The 18826-nt window shown below is 40.1% G+C and overlaps 1 protein-coding gene across 4 annotated transcripts in view; it reads right to left on the bottom strand.

Moving 5' to 3' along the window:
• Window positions 1-18826, bottom strand: part of LOC133611820 (latent-transforming growth factor beta-binding protein 2-like) — a 285634-nt gene that overhangs the window by 73504 nt on the left and 193304 nt on the right. For 3 of the 4 annotated variants that reach the window (XM_061968969.1, XM_061968972.1, XM_061968970.1), the window contains exons 11-19: window positions 12340-12504; window positions 8024-8353; window positions 5705-5724; window positions 5511-5547; window positions 4418-4477; window positions 2867-2992; window positions 2643-2771; window positions 2425-2544; window positions 2225-2344 (exon numbers count right to left, since the gene is read on the bottom strand). In XM_061968969.1, coding sequence (XP_061824953.1) covers window positions 2225-2344; window positions 2425-2544; window positions 2643-2771; window positions 2867-2992; window positions 4418-4477; window positions 5511-5547; window positions 5705-5724; window positions 8024-8353; window positions 12340-12504 — 1107 coding nt within the window. The remainder of the gene's footprint in view (window positions 1-2224; window positions 2345-2424; window positions 2545-2642; window positions 2772-2866; window positions 2993-4417; window positions 4478-5510; window positions 5548-5704; window positions 5725-8023; window positions 8354-12339; window positions 12505-18826) is intronic. The other variant, XM_061968971.1, reaches the window with a different exon arrangement.

The following is an 18826-nucleotide window of genomic DNA, read 5'->3' on the forward strand; positions in this document are numbered from 1 at the left end:
ACCACAGCCTGTTGCCGTGTCAACTTTTCTGCATCTGGCAATTTCATTTGTGAAGAGCAGATTTTAAATGTAATCTAATGCATGATGCTTTCAACAATCAGATGGAAAATTGAGTTATTTCCATGCAGTGGTTCAAAGAAAGGAATTTAGTTTTTTCTTAGAATTGTCAAAACAATCTCTGTTTACACGGGCTGGCAAAAATCAATAAAAACAGTGTAGTTTGCATGCTAGGACAGTAGTTGGCGATGCTCAGCAACTGCTTGTCCTCACAGACCATCATTGCCACATGTTCGATATTTATTGTATGTGGTACAATAATTTCACCCTCTATATGTACGACCAATAATTCTCAGAAGCCTATATTGTATCATACTTTTTAATTGAAACACCTTCAATACCTGTCTATCACCAAATATTATACACCCTGCTCTGTGCTTGATGTTGCGCATTGTGTCTTTTTATAGCCAAGTGGGGGCACTGTTTTGCCAATGGCAGCTTTTTTCCAACAGTGTGTTTGTTTATATCATTGCTTCTCTAACATTTTCTGTTACGACGTCGTAGGAAGAAGAAAACACTCCCCCCGACATCCCTCTCCACTGTAAATAGTATCATTTGTTCATTAAATTGTTATACGTATAATGTCCCTATTAACATTAAGAAAAAAAAAAGAAGAAAGAACTGTAGGTCAACCCACAATAAAGAATGCCTTTACTAACATTGTATTTTAGTCTGTAACAGAAAAGATTAAAAAGTGCATCAATTTGCCAGATAAAAACATTTAATCTTTGTTTAAACTATAAAAAATGTTTGAGCCGATTGAGTCTAAAAAATCTATGTAAATAAAATTAATAAATAATACATTTACATTGATAAGCAACATTAACTAAATATTTAAAACATGCTGACCTACAAAACAAAAGTGAATAAAACAATTTGTGCTGATTTTTTTTTGTAAATTAAAATGATGAGGTCAGTATTATTAATTACGATGAACACATTTAGCGGTGCAAGCTTTTCGAAGCGGGTTTTGAAGCATGATACTGATAAAGCATGACCCCCTTGGCATCGCACTGTGCCCCCAAACCCCTCCCCCAACCAGGGGCCCGCCCCACTAATTGGGTAGGACTGGTTTATATAAAGTTGAAACTGGATTATAAGATATACAACGGTCTGTGGCAATGTTTTTAATGTAGGATAATTTTCCTAATAATACAGTGGTTTTAACCTTTTGATATTCAGGGTGGCTTCAGGTTCAATAATTTGTCATTTGAATTTGTTCATGCTCATTTACATTTTATGTAAATGAAATAATTTTTGCATATAAAACAATCATGTAACTTAAACCTGAAATGGTAAGTAAAGTGTAGAGATGCAGTAAATGTATGTTTTGCTTCAGAAGTGTTATAAATGCTACTACAGCTGCACCGTGTTCTACAGATACAGTACTTTAAAACATCTGATGTGGACAGTTAAAGGTCCCATATTATTGTTATTTTTCCAATTTTTAAATAAGTCCCACACTAGTGTAAAGGAAGTGTGTTAGCCTTGATGCTGGAACTAAATGTACATTTAATAAACTCTCTTTAGAATACGATGTTTGGTGTCTCAGTAGCTTTAATGCTGTGTACATGCCTGTCTCTGCCAGTGTGCGGCAACAACTACTATTGTGCGTTTTATCCACTTTTTACATATACACTGTATTTGTCTGATGTAATAGAAGTCATATATTATATACAGTACAACAATGTAACATTAAGGAGTTGGACAGGAGGGCACAACAACATTAGCATATCGTTGTGAGCTACACTGAAAACAATACAGTTACAATTTAACAGCAACATCTTGCTAGGTTAGTATTTTTGCTAAAGAAACACAAAATTATAAAATTACACTGTAGTCTGTAACTGATTGACGGTTAGTTGGCAGCGTTCCAATCATCATTTTAAGATGTGTAACGAAGACTGTTTTATTTATTTATCGGTAGTTTTTACAAAGCTGTCCTCCATGAGGTAGTGGATGTATACACAGGGCGGGCTCATATAGGAAGTTCAAAACTTACTTTTTCTTCTCTTAAAAGTGCTGCAAAGAAGTAAGATTGATGATGTATGAGTCTAATGTTTGGTGGTCAAGAACAGGCTGAGGGGGCATCTCCTAAAACACACTTGAGTGCCCCCTACGCATTTGATGTTGCTGGTGATATGATGCAATGTGGCATTACACTTACCCACACATCTTTCACTGATTGGCCTATAACCAGGACTGCAGACCTGGCACTGGAAGGAGCCCACAGTATTGACACAGGCACCACTGGGGCAGGAACTTGGATCTTGACACTCATCGAGATCTAATGAAGATTCAGAGGTGATAAACTATCATTTATTTACACATGTATCAGACGCCAAGTCTTTGTGTGTGCGTGCTTACCTTCACATTGACCTCTCCAGGACTTGGCAAAGCCAGTGTTACATTCACAGGTAAAAGAGCCTTCTGTGTTGACACATTGGCCATTCTGGCACTTGTTGGGCATGCTGCACTCATTTATGTCTGCAGAAAGAACGAAGGAAAACAAACAATAGAGTTCCCTAGAATGCAAACAGCTAAAACATAAGTTTATGGTGGTCACTGCTGTCATGCGTGCTCACCTTGACAGAACTTCCTGTTTTGGGTGATCACCTGGCTGTAGCCACTGTAGCACTGACAACTATAAGAGCCTTGGTTGTTTGAACAACTGCCCTTTCCTTCACATGGATCACCCTCGCACTCATTCACATCTGCAGAGCCAAGGACAAAATACATTTCAGAGACCTACTGTATTGGCATTTGGGCTGATCTTTCTTTATCAGAGGCAGCAGTCAATGTTGTTCACCAATGCAGGTTGTCTGAAGAGCACTGAGTTTGAATCCCAGCTCACATTGGCATGTGTAGCCAGTCTGCACAGGAACACATTTCCCATGGCCACATATGGAAGGGGTGGTGACGCACACGTCAATACCTTGGGAAAAGATAAAAAAATATAACAGGGACACGCACAGTGTGGCCACATGGGAAGAGGGTCTTATCAATAGTGTACACTGTATAATGTTCTAGTGTGCACTGGGTCAGGAAGAAACCTGACATTGGTGTTGACTCTTAAAACTGTGGTAAAATGGCTTTACTAAACTGGACCATTATGGGAATTATATCCTGGGAGGGATGAAGACACATTCTGTTCGTTATAACATTATGATGGTTTTCTTACACTTTTTCTCAAGAAAGTGCAGCATAATCTCCTGCACTCCTTGTAAGCATTTATAAAAATGATGAGGTCCAGAATATCAGGGTCACAAAACAATTGTTGCAACGTTTTTATATTGCTCCGACATTGCCCAGACTCTAAACCAATTTCTCCAACCTTTTTTTTCTTCTAAGAGCTACTTTTACAAAATGAAAATTGCCCAGAGCAACTCAGTTTTGTAATGTTTATATTCATAGCTTATTTCATCCTAAACAAAGAGAATGCACTTGTTTTAAAATAAACAAAATGTTGGAATCCACGACTCACATTTTGTATTATGAACTCAACAGCAAAAACATTTGGTATATCATCATCTTGTATTTAGTAATGAGAAATGCTTTGACAAAAAAAATGGATCTTGTGTTTTATTTGTATGACTGGCAACATTTAAATTGCACTTTAGTTAGGAAGCAGATCTCCACTCAAACAGTGCGGCCCATGTCTTTGTGCTATTTCATGCTAATTTGTCAATATATATATATATATATATATATATATATATATATATATATATATATATATATATATATCCCGGGTGCGGCCACCGCTGCTGCCCACTGCTCCCTTCACCTCCCAGGGGATGATCAAGGGTGATGGGTCAAATGCAGAGAACAATTTCGCCAAACCTTGTGTGTGTGTGACAATCACTGGTACTTTAACTTTAACTTAATATAGGCATGTTGTCTGAATTTAATAGTTGTACAAATATTGAGAGTTTAATCAAATATCTTTGATGAGCTACTTAAAATCAACTAGCGAGCCACCGATTGCTCTCGAGTTACTGGTTGGAGAACCCTACTCTAAAGTACGGTAACATGTTTTTAGGATGAGACACTTTTACTATTTCTAAGATTTGATGTTTTTAGTCTTTTGTAATTTACCTGCAACTGATTGTTAATACAAGAGAGACTACTGCATTGTTGCATTCTAAGTTTTAGAATGTTATTTGGCTGAAGCATTTATAAAGAATTCAAGAGACATTTCCCACACTCCAAGTGTTTATATTAAGCTTTAAATAAATCATGACAAGTTGTTTCCCTAGATGTGTTCCACTCACCACACTATTAATTTTACCAAAGAAAATAATCTAAAATAAGAATTCATATCACGCCCAGTTGAATACTTTTATATTGTGTGTCTTACCTGAGTCTGTGGGAATTGTTTCTTTTGGATCAAGCTTGGCTGGAGAGTCTGGAGCAACTTCTAGCAGGAAGAACAATAATAGCCATGATGTATTTGGGACAAGTATAAATGGATACAACCACCAACATGTCACTAAAAATGATCCATACTTTCCTCCTTGTTTAAAATAGGACAGTGGCAAGAATCATAATTATTTAGAATTAGATTTTCAGTGGTTTCCAGGCACAAGTGGAGAGGATGCGCAGATTGTGTTCACAGTACTACATATGGTTGAAATGAAAACGCTTGTCCAAATGATCTCATGCTTATGCGTAGCCCAGGTTCAAATGACTTAAGCGGCAATGTTAAAGTTAAACGAAAAAATGTGTCAAAAATGGTACAACTTGGCGCTCAACCAAGATTTTTTAGAAAAATGGCCAAACAAACACATCATGCATGACGGAACATAGAACGTTAGAAAAGCTTTTCTGTGTTTTTTATCTGATGCCAGCAAGAGTGTGACGATAACCATCGAACCAGAAATGGAAATGATTACCTTGTAGCAAAACATTACACTGCTAAGTGCAATATGCAGAATACCATTTTTTTACAGAGCTGCACAGTGGCCTCGAGGTTAGCACATTGGCCATACAGTCAGGAGATCCAGGTTTGAATCTCCATTGGTCAACGGGTATTTCTGTGTGGAGTCAGCATGTTTTCCCCGTGTGTACTAGCTTCCTCCAACATCACAAAAAATATGCACAATTTGTAAATTAGAGACTCTGGACCACTTATCCATAGGTGTGAATGTAAGTGTGTATGGTTGTTTTTTCTACATGTTCCCTGCGATTGGCTGGGGAGCAGTCCATGGTGTACCCGCCCCAAAGTAAGATGGGATAGACTCCAGCTTACCCACGGTCCTAATAAGGACAAGCGGTACACAAGATGGATTAATTTTCTTTATGTTCTATGTTGTGGGAAAAGTTGCATTGAAATAAGAACAACATTTAAGTTGTCCAGTGTCATAAAAATAGAATTTGTTTGACTTTGGCTTTTAAAGAAAGCAACTTATTATTTGTACTGTCTGCATAAATAAAATCATGGCAAATGATACCTGGATATTTCAATGGCGAGTCCGTCACAACAGCCGGCTAGAACACAAGCATATATTAACAGTTATCTTACCATCACTAATTAGACATGGGTGTCTACAAGAAGTATAAACAAAAACAATGAACACCACATCAATACAAGATGGCCCAAGCAGATGTTAAACATTAGAACGTGGCAAAAGGGTAAAGAACTTACCGGTCTCGGATTTTCCACATCTGTCGCAAGACAAAAAGAAGAGGCGGGATTAATCAGAAGCATTGATGACTTTGTGTGTTTGCCTTCAATGTAGCTAAATGACTGATCCCACAGTGTATTTATGATTAAGAGAAGTGTGCGCGCACAGTATTAAAATAACCTAATTCCATTTAAGGTAGGACATGACAAATATGTTATCTTCTAAGTTAGGGAAATAAAGCTATGTTTAAAATGTCATGCAGACAAAAGGCCAAACTGAACAAGAGATGCTGAATAAAGTATGTCTGAAAAGTATTTACAGATTTGTATGGTATTGGAAATCTTGTGCAAGCAATAAAAAGTACTTCAGAGGCATCAACGAAGAGACCTGATGATTTAGAATATCAAACATGCATGTTGGAACATTTTTGCTTGGATTGTTTTGAGAACATGTTGGGTCAATTGTTTATTTGTGGTGATCAAATCATCATGTTGATGTTGAGATTTTCACAAATGATTTTTCCTTCCTTTGGAAATAAAATAATCTTATTAAATCATTCTGCTGCCTTGTAGCGTTTATACAAAGGATAGTTCAAAAGTTCTTTATAAGTAACTTTTTTTCCGAGGACGAGAAGTTTATTCTGTAAAGAACATTGTCTTTTTGCCATTTAGAATAGAATAGAATAGAGAGAATAATTTTGCCACACCTAGTGTGTGTGTGTGTGTGTGTTTGTGACAATCATGGGTACTTTAACTTTTTTAATAGAATAGAATAAAAAGTACTTTATTGATCCCTGGGGGAAATTCAGCACCACAGTTCGCTCACAATAAACAATAAACACTTGGGTATTTTTTACATGTGAATAATATAAATACAGTCTATTATACAGCATTATTCACATGTGAATAATATAAATACAGTCTAATATACAGCATTATTCACATGTGAATAATATAAATAAAGTCTATTAATCATTCAAGTACAGTCAAATAAACATATAACTACTGTATTTTTCGGACCATAGGGTGCACCAGATTATATAGCGAACTGCCGATGAACAGGTCTATTCAGGTGTATTTTCATACAAAAGGCGCACCAGATTATAAGGCGTATTAAAGAGGTCATATTATATTTTTTTTCTACACTTAAAACACTTCCTTGTGGTCTACATAACATGTAATGGTGGTTCTTTGGTCAAAATGTTGCAAATATTATGTTTTACAGATTGTGGGGTGGCTGTAGACTATCCTAGCTGCATTTGGGCGGAAGGCAGCGTACACCCTGGACAAGTCGCCGCATCATAGCAGGGCCAACACAGATAGACAGACAACATTCACACGTTAAGGCCAATTTCGTGTTGCTGATCAACCTTTATATGTCTTCCTTTATTGAGTTTTGTAAAACTGAAAATATAAACTTTACAAAAGTATGACTTCCATTGTAAATTAACATCGATAATGTCCATTGCGTATTTTACATAAATAAAATAGAGGGCTTCGTGTTAATACGCACAGCAAACATTGCACACATGTAGCTCAACACAATTAAACCTAAGGTGTAGCTTCATCGCTCTCTGCTGGTCAAATTCAGCGCTAAATGTATTACACCAAATTTGATTGAGTTAAACAGCCAAAAACAACACCACCACAAATACAAATTACATTACAAAGTCAGCAATTTCAATACATTCATACTTTGTTGTCCACTTGCTGTTAAAAGTCAGATTTTTTTCATGGTCGATATTGCCATCTTCTACTGGTTTTGAATGGTTTCATCAAGCCTATTTTGTTGTTCGGTGGCCCAAATTAAAAGCTTTTGCGGGCCACCAGTTGAATAGGTATTTCCTAATAAGTGCCATTTTAAGGTCCTTATACACACAACATTATTAACACTCGTATGATGAAGCATAGCACGTCTGACCACGGTAGCCGTAATGCGCCAACAATCATTCAATTGGTGCGGTTTTGTAGCTTACCAAAGTCATACTAAACCATTTGGACTTTTGAGCGCCATGTGCAATGTTCTATATTCTCAATGAAACATCAACATTTTGGGCTTGCTTGCTCAACTGTACTGGCTAGTAATTTATTGAACAGGCATCAGCCTGCAGTCCACACGCATTTCTTGTGTGTGACTGCCAACTACTTGTCACTCTTATCATTACACCATGTACCCAACAAAATTCCAAAGGTCAGTATGCACAACTATAATTAATACGTACATTAGGCACACAGAGGTTATGAGGCGCATTGTCGATTTTTGAAAAATAAAAGGATTTTAAGTGTGCTTTATAGTCCGGAAAATACGGGACTAAATAAAGTACCAAACATTACTCTCACCTTCAGGCTGCCGAGGTAATTCTCTTGCTGGAATGAAAGGATGGATGGGCTGCTGTGGTGTGACAGGGTGCCTGGGTGATTGGGGTGATTCTGGGTACTCCGCCCATTGTGGTATTTGAGGTGTCTGTGGGTGAATGGGATTTTGAGGCCAGACAGGACTATGCACTGAAGGCTGGGAAGACGGTAGCTGAGGATATGTGGGGTTCTGCTCTTCCCAGGACAGCCCAGTACTCTGAAGATCGTCTTCCTCCAATTGTCGTACAGAAATCTGCACATCAGAGCGGGAGTAGGTGTATCCGTGACCAGCTGGGCAGATCTCTTTAAAGTGATCTGTGGTGTTGGAAAACCATAAACCAGGGTTTATTCAGATACAATTCAAATAGGTCCAGTTAAAGAAAACATAGAGAAATGGAGAACAAATAATAGGTTATGATTAGGTATTGGACACAGTGTATAGAGTATGGGCCCTATTCTCTCGTTGACGTTACGCATGTTTCTCATATTTGTATTCTCCCATCCAGATTCTGGGCATGCCGACTCACGTGTGTAAGTTCTGAATGAAGGCACTGTCATCTGATTAATTTGACTAATAAGACAGACTTTGCCTTGACACATTTTTTGAGCTGTGTGAAAATAATGGAACTTGGTTTTTTACCAACACTTGTAAATATCATTAAAATCCATGAAAGAAACAACACTTTATATTTGAAAAGGCCGTACCTATCCAGGCTCTGCTTGTCCTGTGTGTCAGTTTGTGTCGTTATGGTGATTTTAGTGCCTGTATGCACACATCTTCTTACTGGTTGGATATGAAACTTTGTTTCACTTGGTATTTGTCACGCCCTCCTTCTCTACAACTCATGCTGAGCCAAAGCCAGAAAAATTATGGGCAATTTTGATTTAAATAGTAAATCTACAGTGGCATTATGTTCCTTTTCTTCTCATTCCAATTGATGTTACCAGGTGTCTCCGATTGAAGTGATCAGAATATATTTCTGGAAGTCTATTTTATCATTTTGTTACGTGTGGCGTAGAACTGCATATGAACTTCAAGTGCAATATAATGTTTCACCTTCCAGAGGCGCTGGACTTTTTGCAGCCTCAGAAGTGTGTAGGAGGGAAAATAGTAGTAGTAGTAGTAACAGTGAGTACTGACCTCTGCCATAAACCATTATGAAGATCAAAATTCTAAGCTAATTGTAAGACGGCCTGAAAAAGACGGAGGCATCTTACAATTGAGTTTGAGCAATGTATACATGCAAACCAACAGGTGTCAACAAACTCCTCCTCCCTGAGCGGTTCAGAGCTTTTCTTCCTGTCATTCACAACAGTGACCTGTTGCTGTGACACAGGGCAAGTTAGCAAACAACAGAGGTGATGCTAATGTTAGGTTAATGGTTATCAATTATGCACTCTTAAAATAACTGTCAATCAGCTAAGAAATATGATTAATAAAATATGATGAATGCATTATAATATTACAAAATAGGATATTCTCACTGATATTGTAATCATTATTTTTGAGTCATTCATATCTTAATATTAATAATTAACTTAATTAGTCTTTGGTATTTGTCTCTTGGCACTCAGCATCAAGGGTTGGAATTGGGGATTAAATCACCAAAAATGATTCCCGGGCGCGTGACCGCTGCTGCTCACTGCTCCCCTCACCTCCCAGGGGGTGATCAAGGGTGATAGGTCAAATGCAGAGAATAATTTCGCCACACCTAGTGTGTGTGTGACAATCATTGGTACTTTAACTTTAACTTTAAAATGTCTATAGTCCTTAAAGTGTGGGTCTTGACTAGGTCACTACTTCTCAAAGGCTTGTTCTTAACAGTGTCTTTTAAAATATCGGTCTTAGTCAGTACCCCTAAAAGCTGATTTGGTCACTATTTCTCAATGTCTGGGTCTTGTATGTGGTCTTAACTACAACATTACATACAACACTGTACTAAGCTCCAAATGCAAGTACAGTAACGTATTGCATTGGTGTAAGTGTTAATCAAAATGCAGTCTGTGTAATTGTTTCTATAAGGACGTCACATTTTGCTATAATGCATGCACAGGCAGCTGTCTATCAACAAAGGGTTAAGGAAGAACTTTGGAATATTTGCGGACCAAAATACCTTGAAAGGATCATGGATTTCTCACTGACCTCTTGTTGCTAATTGCATGCTCGCGAGACAGACAGAGGGAGACAAGTAAACCTCAGAGATGGTGAATCCATTACAAGTGAAACCCACGGTGTCCCTTTTTCGACCCGAGAGTGGCAACTCAATGCCGAAAGAATCTGGAATAACGATGTGAGTAACGACAGCTAAATATGGTGGCGGTCAAGGCAGGAAACATGGATGTTATGAGCTACCAACTGATGGAAGTGTGGATCAAAATGAGGATAGATATGATCGCAACCACATCATAGGAGCTGGAGTGAAAATGGAAAAAAAGGACTGCAGGCTCCTGTTACCTGCTCACAAGAAATGTGTTTTGTTCAGAACATGACTCCAACACTTAATGTCAGGCCATTAAAAACGAAAATGTGAGACGGATCAGAGGCTACAGTATGTGTCAGTCAGAAGCACTGCCATGACGGTCTATAATAGCTGATCTGTGACGATTATTATAAATCATTGGCCAGTCAATAAACTCTATTCGCTCATCGTTTTCCCTCTAAATCGTTGAACATAAAACTGGTTTATAAAAAAAAAAAAAATCTTTCTTTTGGACAAGTAATTTTTTTCTGCTTGTCTGTTATAGAGGTTTCTCTCAGTGGACACAAAATGGAATAATTGTTTGGTCTTTTTCCACTTCAAACACATTGTGAGCTTATTCTAAAATCATTTGCACATAACAGGGTGATGACTGTCTTGATTCAAATTGTCTTTATTTGAGAGGCTTCACAAACACTGTGCATGTGATTACACGTAGTACTATTAAACAGCAACTGAGCAAATATGTGTTCTAGAAGAAACACAAAAAAGATTGAATGATGTGTTTATTTTTTTAGGACATTACTTAATATAGGACATAGGGTTGTACTATATACCCATACTAGTATAGTATCGCGGTACTAATGAATCACAATCGGTACTATACTCTGTTTGAAAAGTAACGGTTCCCCATTTTTTTTTAACGGGCATGACGGCGCATCGTCACGTCATGACATTGCTGGTTTTACGAGCAGAGGAGCATGTTCGGCAGCGCACAATCACGGAGTACTTACAAGCAGACAAGGTGTGTCGACAGAAAAGGGAGACGCACACATTTTGCCCTAAAAACTAGAGATAACCGTGAAGCTATAACACTGAAACGCCCTCAGGAAGAGGTGCTTTAAGACATGGCTAGCTAGCTATCAGCTAAAATCCATCCGCAGTCGGCAGTGTTTTAGCTATGTCTGAATCATTAATCCTCGCCTCCATGGCGACAAATAAAGTACGTTTCTTAAAAGTATCATCCCTGCAGGATGACGAATAGCTAAACATGCTTCACTACACACCGTAGCTCACCGGCGTCACCGCTAATGATGCCGTTCCTGAATCTAAACAAATGCCATGGGTGGATCTACACCTGACATCCACTGTAATGATATCAAGTAAAAGAGCGTATCTCGTCAATACTACGATGATTACATTGATATTTTTTATTATCACAAAATCTTTTTTCCTTTTTTAGAAATTCATATTATGTTTATAATCTCAGGAAATACGTCCCTGGACACATGAGGACTTAGAATATGACCAATGTATGATCCTGTAACTACTTGGTATCGGATCGATACCTAAATTTGTAGTATCATCCAAAACTTATGTAAAGTATCAAACAACAGAAAAATAAGTGATTATTACATTTTAACTGACATGTAGATAGAACATGTTGAAAAGGAAAATAACCAGATATTAACAGTAAATGAACATGAATGGATTGATAAATGAACAAGTGGATTAATAATCACTTTTAAAGCTTGTCCTTCATAATTTTGACAAAATAATAGTTAGATAAATGACACAATATGTTACTGCATACGTCAGCAGACAAATTAGAACCCTTTGTTTGTTTACTTACTACTAAGACAAGTTGTTTAGTATGTTCACTATTTTATTTAAGGACAAAATTGTTCTTTGATTGCAACAAGAAACATATGTTTAATGTACCGTAACATTTTTTTTGTTAAAATAAAGCCAATAATGCCATTATTTGTGGTCCCCTTTATTAGAAAAGTATCGAAAAGTAACAAAATATATATTGGTACCGGTACCAAAATATTGCTATCAGGACAACCGTAATAGGACAGTATTTCATTTATGTGGCCATACCAGATCCGGGCAAAGGGCATCGGTCACATCCATCTCCCCAGGCTTTGCCCACGCCGCTGCAACAGCAGATCTGCTTGGTGATGTGCTGAGAAAGGGGCAGCGAGCATGTGCCTGATGTCACCCATCGGTAGCAAAATGCCTTCTGGTCTGAAACGGCCTTGTCCGCTGGGGAAAAAGAACACATTTGATCGTTTATCTATTCCACAATAATGAATTCCACACAGTAATATATTACAAAGAAGGAACGACACAGTTAGTAGGATTAGACGAGCAATACCAAACCAATATCCACCAAATTTTTCAGAGCGACAGCACATTAGATGGAAGAATCCATTACATTATAGCCAAGATCTGGTTGAAGAAATTGTATTTCAGTTTGAGTCACAATGGCATCAAAGAAATGGGCTACCCGACAGAATCATACTGTGCTCCTCTTCTGTTATTCTCCATTAACCAGGAAGTAGCCTGCTAACTGTCATGTCTGTTGATCATGTTTTTGTTTTAGTCATGTTCGGTTTTGTTTTTGGACTCTTTGTGCACTCGTTTGTTTTGTCACCATAGCAACCCATTAGTTTTCACCTGTCATGTCACGCACCTGTCTCACGCTTTGCACTCGCACACCTGTCACTAATCATGTCACTGCTATTTAAGCCTGTCTGTTTCTGCTGATCGTCCTGGTGACATTATCCTTTCATACCATGCTACTTCTGACACCTCAGCTACCTCTGTTTGTCTTCTTGCTTCCATAGTTCCATGCCAAATAAGTTTTTGTTTATTAAACCGATATTTATCCGTAACTACAGTCTGAACAATTGGGTATGTTAATCAGACGCGTCACTCCCGCAAGCTCCTCCCCCTCCGGGCGAAAGCAAGCAGCAGGCAGCCCGGCTTCGCCCTGATGACGTCACAGACCAGGATTTTTTTCAATGCTTTTTCTTTTGATCACCCGCCTCCAGATAAAGACTCTAGTTCCATGTCTATGATAAAACATTATCAAAACATGTACTTGAAAATTAGGTCTTATCAGTCACAGCCATCTGAATGTCATGCCCCGCCCCCCAGGACTTAAGCCCCGCCCACGTCACAAAATTCCTCTTTTTTTCACCCACTCAATCCCAGGTAGAAAAAAAAGACTTTTTGGACAATTTAAAGGGGAGGATTCTGCCCCCCTCCTGACCTCCCTCCATCCACCCCAAAAGACGGTTCCAGACAGCGGGGAGCGCGTCTGGTATCCGCTCCTTGGGGGGGGGGGGGGCTAAGGCTGGGAACTGTTCAGGTGGGGTCGCTCAGCGTCATGCCAAGCCACAGCCTCTAGCACGGCCGCCACCACCAGTTCTTCGGCCTGCCAAGCCACAGCCGCCAGCCCGGCCGCCGCCACCGGTCTTTCGGCCTGCAAAGCCGCAACCTCCGGCCCGGCCGCCACCACCAGTCTTTTGGTCTGCCAAGCCGCAACCACCAGCTAGGCCACCTCCACCTGCACTACGGCTAGCACCACAGCTAGCTGCTCCCAGGCTAGCACCAGCGCCAAGGCTAGCACCAGCACCAAAGCTAGCACCAGCTCCACCACGCCAAGCCACTCCACGTCAAGTTTCTGTCACAGCTCCAAGGCTAGCATCACGACTAGCAGCCGTCGCAGCTCCACGACGCCAAGTGCCGCCAGTCACAGCTCCACGACGCCAAGTGCCGCCAGTCGCAGCTCCACGACGCCAAGTGCCGCCAGTCGCAGCTCCACAATGCCAAGTGCCGCCAGTCGCAGCTCCACGACGTCAAGTGCCGCCAGTCGCAGCTTTACGACCAAGACCCAAGCCAAGACCAAGACCAAGACCCTCCATGCCAAGACCCGCCATGCCAAGACCAAGACCCGCCATGCCAAGACCAAGACCCTCAATGCCAAGACCCGCCATGCCAAGACCAAGACCCTCCATGCCAAGACCCGCCACGCCAAGCTTTTCCGCCTGCCACGATGACGACGCATCCACCTCCTCGTCTGCCACGGATGTGGCCATTCCATGGGCATCTGCCACGCCAGGTACGCCGACTTCCTCGTCGGCCACGGATGTGGCCATTCCCAGGTCGCCCACCTCGTCAGGTACAGCGGCGCTCTACGCGTCGCCGCCATCTAACTCTGCCTCGGTGGATACGGGGACACGTGGTCTGGGGACCCACCGCCATGTCCCCCTCCCGCCCTCCCATGACTATTGATCATTGTTTTGTTTTTATTTTATGGACATCAGTATCTCTCGTTAAGGGAGGGGCTCTGTCATGTCTGTTGATCATGTTTTTGTTTTAGTCATGTTTGGTTTTGTTTTTGGACTCTTTGTGCACTCTTGTTTGTTTTGTTACCATAGCAACCCATTAGTTTTCACCTGTCATGTCACGCACCTGTCTCACGCTTTGCACTCGCACACCTGTCACTAATCATGTCACTGCTATTTAAGCCTGTCTGTTTCTGCTGATTGTCCTGGTGACATTATCCTTTCATACCATGCTACTTCTGACACCCCTACTACCTCTGTTTGTCTTCATGCTTCCATAGTTCCATGCCAAGTAAGTTTTTGTTTATTGTTCATAGTTTCTGCCTTTGTGCAAGTTTTGTTTCATTAGTCAAGTTTGTTCTTCGCCATTGTGCGCGCCTTTTGTTTGCTTCCGTTTTTGTAGTCTGTTAGTGTTTAAAATAAAAGATGTACTTACATTCACGCCTTGCCCGCGCCAACTTTCCTTTGCATTCCGGGAAAACAAAACAACCCAAGGACCACGTATTGACACTAACTAACTTGCACATGGACAAACAAACACAAAGACACTCCACCATTGTATTTTCTTTTGTTTACAATTTAGTGTCGGTGGAGGTCTGCACTCTACTAAGGCTACATTCGTACTGCAGGGTATGATGCCTAATTCATAATTTTTTCTAAATCCAATCTTTTTATGTACTGTAGTTTTTCCCTGAACAGATCCATATGCGAACAAAGATAACGTTGTATTTACAGAAGAAGGATTTTGTGCAACCAGACTCATTTTCTCAGCCAAATTATTTTGTGTAGGAGTTCAAGAAGGAAGAGGGCAATTTGCAGTTTGTAGGGCATGCTTCAACGTCTGTTCCAAGGAGGGTGTGGACAAGCAGTCAGAGCAAGAAATGATGGGCCATTGACGTGAGTTCCAAAACATTTTAATTTTTTCTGTTTTCTGCTCATTCATGCACTATTTCTTTTCGCAACCATCTATTTTGGCAGAGTTATGATGTTTGTAACTTTTTGATGACATATGGGTCGGAATAACATACCCAATTGTTCAGACTGTAGTTACAGATAAATATCGGTTTTATATCCACATACAAAACCGTACTGGGTCAGATTTGAAAAAAAATAGAAAATAGAAATTGTACTGTTCACGTTGACAGGAAAACAAGAGATACAGGTCATAAATAGGCTAAACATTCGGAATTGACCCGCAGTGTGAACATAGCCTCTGTGGCATTCTAGCAGTACTGCATATCGTCACACTTTTGCACTGTATTGTGAATCATGTCAACAAACAAATCCAATCATCAACAAAGCAATGCCTCGGTATAATTTCAGGGTGACATGATAATAATCCGATTTGATGATTAATAAATGCTAGCTTCTTTTGACAACGCCATGACAGCAATGCCACCAATCTTCAGAAAATGTGTAATAAAAAACAAAGTGTAAGTGCAATATTAAAATAAAAAATACATTTACGAGTAAATGTAGTATAGTAATTACATGGGCTGTCAAACCTATTGGGGCTGCTGTAATGCTGGACAAGATCAAAAATTAGATAAGATATTTTGTGAGGGTCACTTATTGTTCACACTGGTATTTGTGTACAGTAGAGTGGATAAAATAAGAACTTAATTGCAAAGCGTTTGCTACATGTTATGTGATGCAACTCATATATTTCAAAACAAAAAGCCATCTCCTAAATTAAATATGTACGTTTATTTAAAATTATATTACATCAACCACTTGACTAAAAAAGTGGCATTGTCAGACACATCCATACACAGGTAGATAGAAGTTACTCAGCACTTTTATCGCATTTCTTCCTAAACGTTTTCTAAATATTTGTAATTTCTGCTCGCTTGTTTGGTGTGGAACAAGGTTTGTAACACTTGATGAGGCAGAGCAAATGCAGCAGAAAAAAACAAAGCAAACATGAGATGCGTGAACAAACCCTGACAGTCTGTCAGTCATGGCGTATGCAACAATGAGACTCCGAGGTCAGTTTAATTCTCAGACTGATGTACGCATTATGTGTTCATATACTGTATAAATGGAAGAGTTAGGACGATTAGGACTTGGTTAGAAGGTGCAGATATAGTGGTACCTCTACTTACTGCTCAGTGGCCTTGTGGTTAGAGTGTCTGCCCTGAGATCGGTAGGTCGTGAGTTCAATCCCCGGTCGAGTCATACCAAAGACTTTAAAAATGGGACCCATTACCTCCCTGCTTGGCACTCAGCATCAAGGGTTGGAATTGGGGGTTAAATCACCAAAAATGATTCTTGGGCGCAGCCACCGCTGCTGCTCACTGCTCCCCTCACCTCCCAGGGGGTGAACAAGGTGATGGGTCATATGCAGAGGACAAATTTCACCACACCTAGTGTGTGTGTGACAGTCATTGGTACTTTAACTTAACTTTAACTTACTTACTGTACCTTAATCTCTGCTTTTTGTTGTGCTTTAAGTTGTGAGCTTGATTTGAGTTATGAGGCTGACCCGCTGCCGGTTAAAATAGTATTTGTTACAGGGTTGTTCTGTTTGAGCAATTAAGAGATAATACGGTATATTGTTACCTGTTGCTGTTTCTGCTTCATTTACACAAGAAACAAACATAAGTTTTGATCAGAAAGTTGAAGTGTGCGTCTGAGCGCTGCTCGTAGATCATCACAATGCCCTCCAACCACTGGAGCTGAGAAAGTTAGCACTAAGGAGAAGTTTCCTCACCTGGCTCCTCTGTACTCAACCTTGCTTTTGTGTGTGTGTGTGTGTGTGTGTGTGTGTGTGTGTGTGTGTGTGTGTGTGTGTGTGTGTGTGTGTGTGTGTGTGTGTGTGTGTGTGTGTGTGTGTGCGTGTTTGAGTATGTGATGGGGTGAATAGGGGGAGGTAGGTAATTTGTTTTTTGTTTTCAAAGCACTTTGTGTTGTATTTTTTTTATGAATGAAGAACTCTTTATGAATACATTTTTATTTGATTTGAAGGACAAAAAGCAGATGACCGAATGAAAAGAACAAAACGTTAAAGCATGTCCTACCAGTTGGCAACCTACCTGACGAACATTGTCGGTCGCATGCAGCCAAAAACATCCAAATTACGAACATTTATCCAAAAACATATTAAGAAACTGCCAATACTGTGTTAAACGTGTATCAGTTTGTTGTGTCTAGTCTTGACTCAATAAAACTGGACGGTTGAGCATTACAGTACTTTTGGTACACAGATGTAAATATTTCTCAACGCCCTCAAAAAAAGACCTAATTATAGACCTAAATATATTCTAATAAGTTCACAAGCAACCTAAAAAACGATTTCCTAGTTCCTATTGTTACACAATGGAGAAGTATCCCATAAGTCTGCTCCTAAAGGTAAATGCTGAACAATATTATAACATTATTTAATAAAACTAATGTAGTGTTTGTAGTACAGTTCTCTTGTAATGTTTTTCAAAATGTATTTGTCTAAAAGCATGTTTTTCTTTCTAAAAGACTAGTTACATGTTAAAATGGTGGTGTTTTGGCCTCCCAAAAATTAATAATTGGCCTTTCCCAAATTAATTTCAATGGGCAGACCTGATTTGAGATATGAGTGTTTTAAGTTAAAAGCTCTGTCGTGAAAACGCAATGTGCTTGTAAGTTGAGGTACCACTGTTTTTGAGTTGACCCGGTAAGTACACCACTGCGAACCATAACATTTGTGTGAATGCTTGATGCATAAATTCTAAGACAAGATTTATTTTAGAGCTACTGTACTTATGTGCACCTCAAAGTTTTGACAGGATTGTGTTTTGCTAAAATCCATCCATCCATCCATCTTCTTCCGCTTATCCGAGGTCGGGTCGCGGGGGCAGCAGCCTAAGCAGGGAAGCCCAGACTTCCCTCTCCCCAGCCACTTCGTCCAGCTCTTCCTGTGGGACCCCGAGGCGTTCCCAGGCCAGCCGGGAGACATAGTCTTCCCAACATGTCCTGGGTCTTCCCCGCGGCCTCCTACCGGTCGGACGTGCCCTAAACACCTCCCTAGGGAGGCGTTCGGGTGGCATCCTGACCAGATGCCCGAACCACCTCATCTGGCTCCTCTCGATGTGGAGGAGCAGCGGCTTTACTTTGAGCTCCCCCCGGATGGCAGAGCTTCTCACCCTATCTCTAAGGGAGAGCCCCGCCACCCGGCGGAGAAAACTCATTTCGGCCGCTTGTACCCGTGATCTTGTCCTTTCGGTCATAACCCAAAGCTCATGACCATAGGTGAGGAT

Source organism: Nerophis lumbriciformis, linkage group LG08, assembly GCF_033978685.3.
Source record: "Nerophis lumbriciformis linkage group LG08, RoL_Nlum_v2.1, whole genome shotgun sequence".
In the NCBI taxonomy this organism is placed as follows: Eukaryota; Metazoa; Chordata; class Actinopteri; order Syngnathiformes; family Syngnathidae; genus Nerophis; species Nerophis lumbriciformis.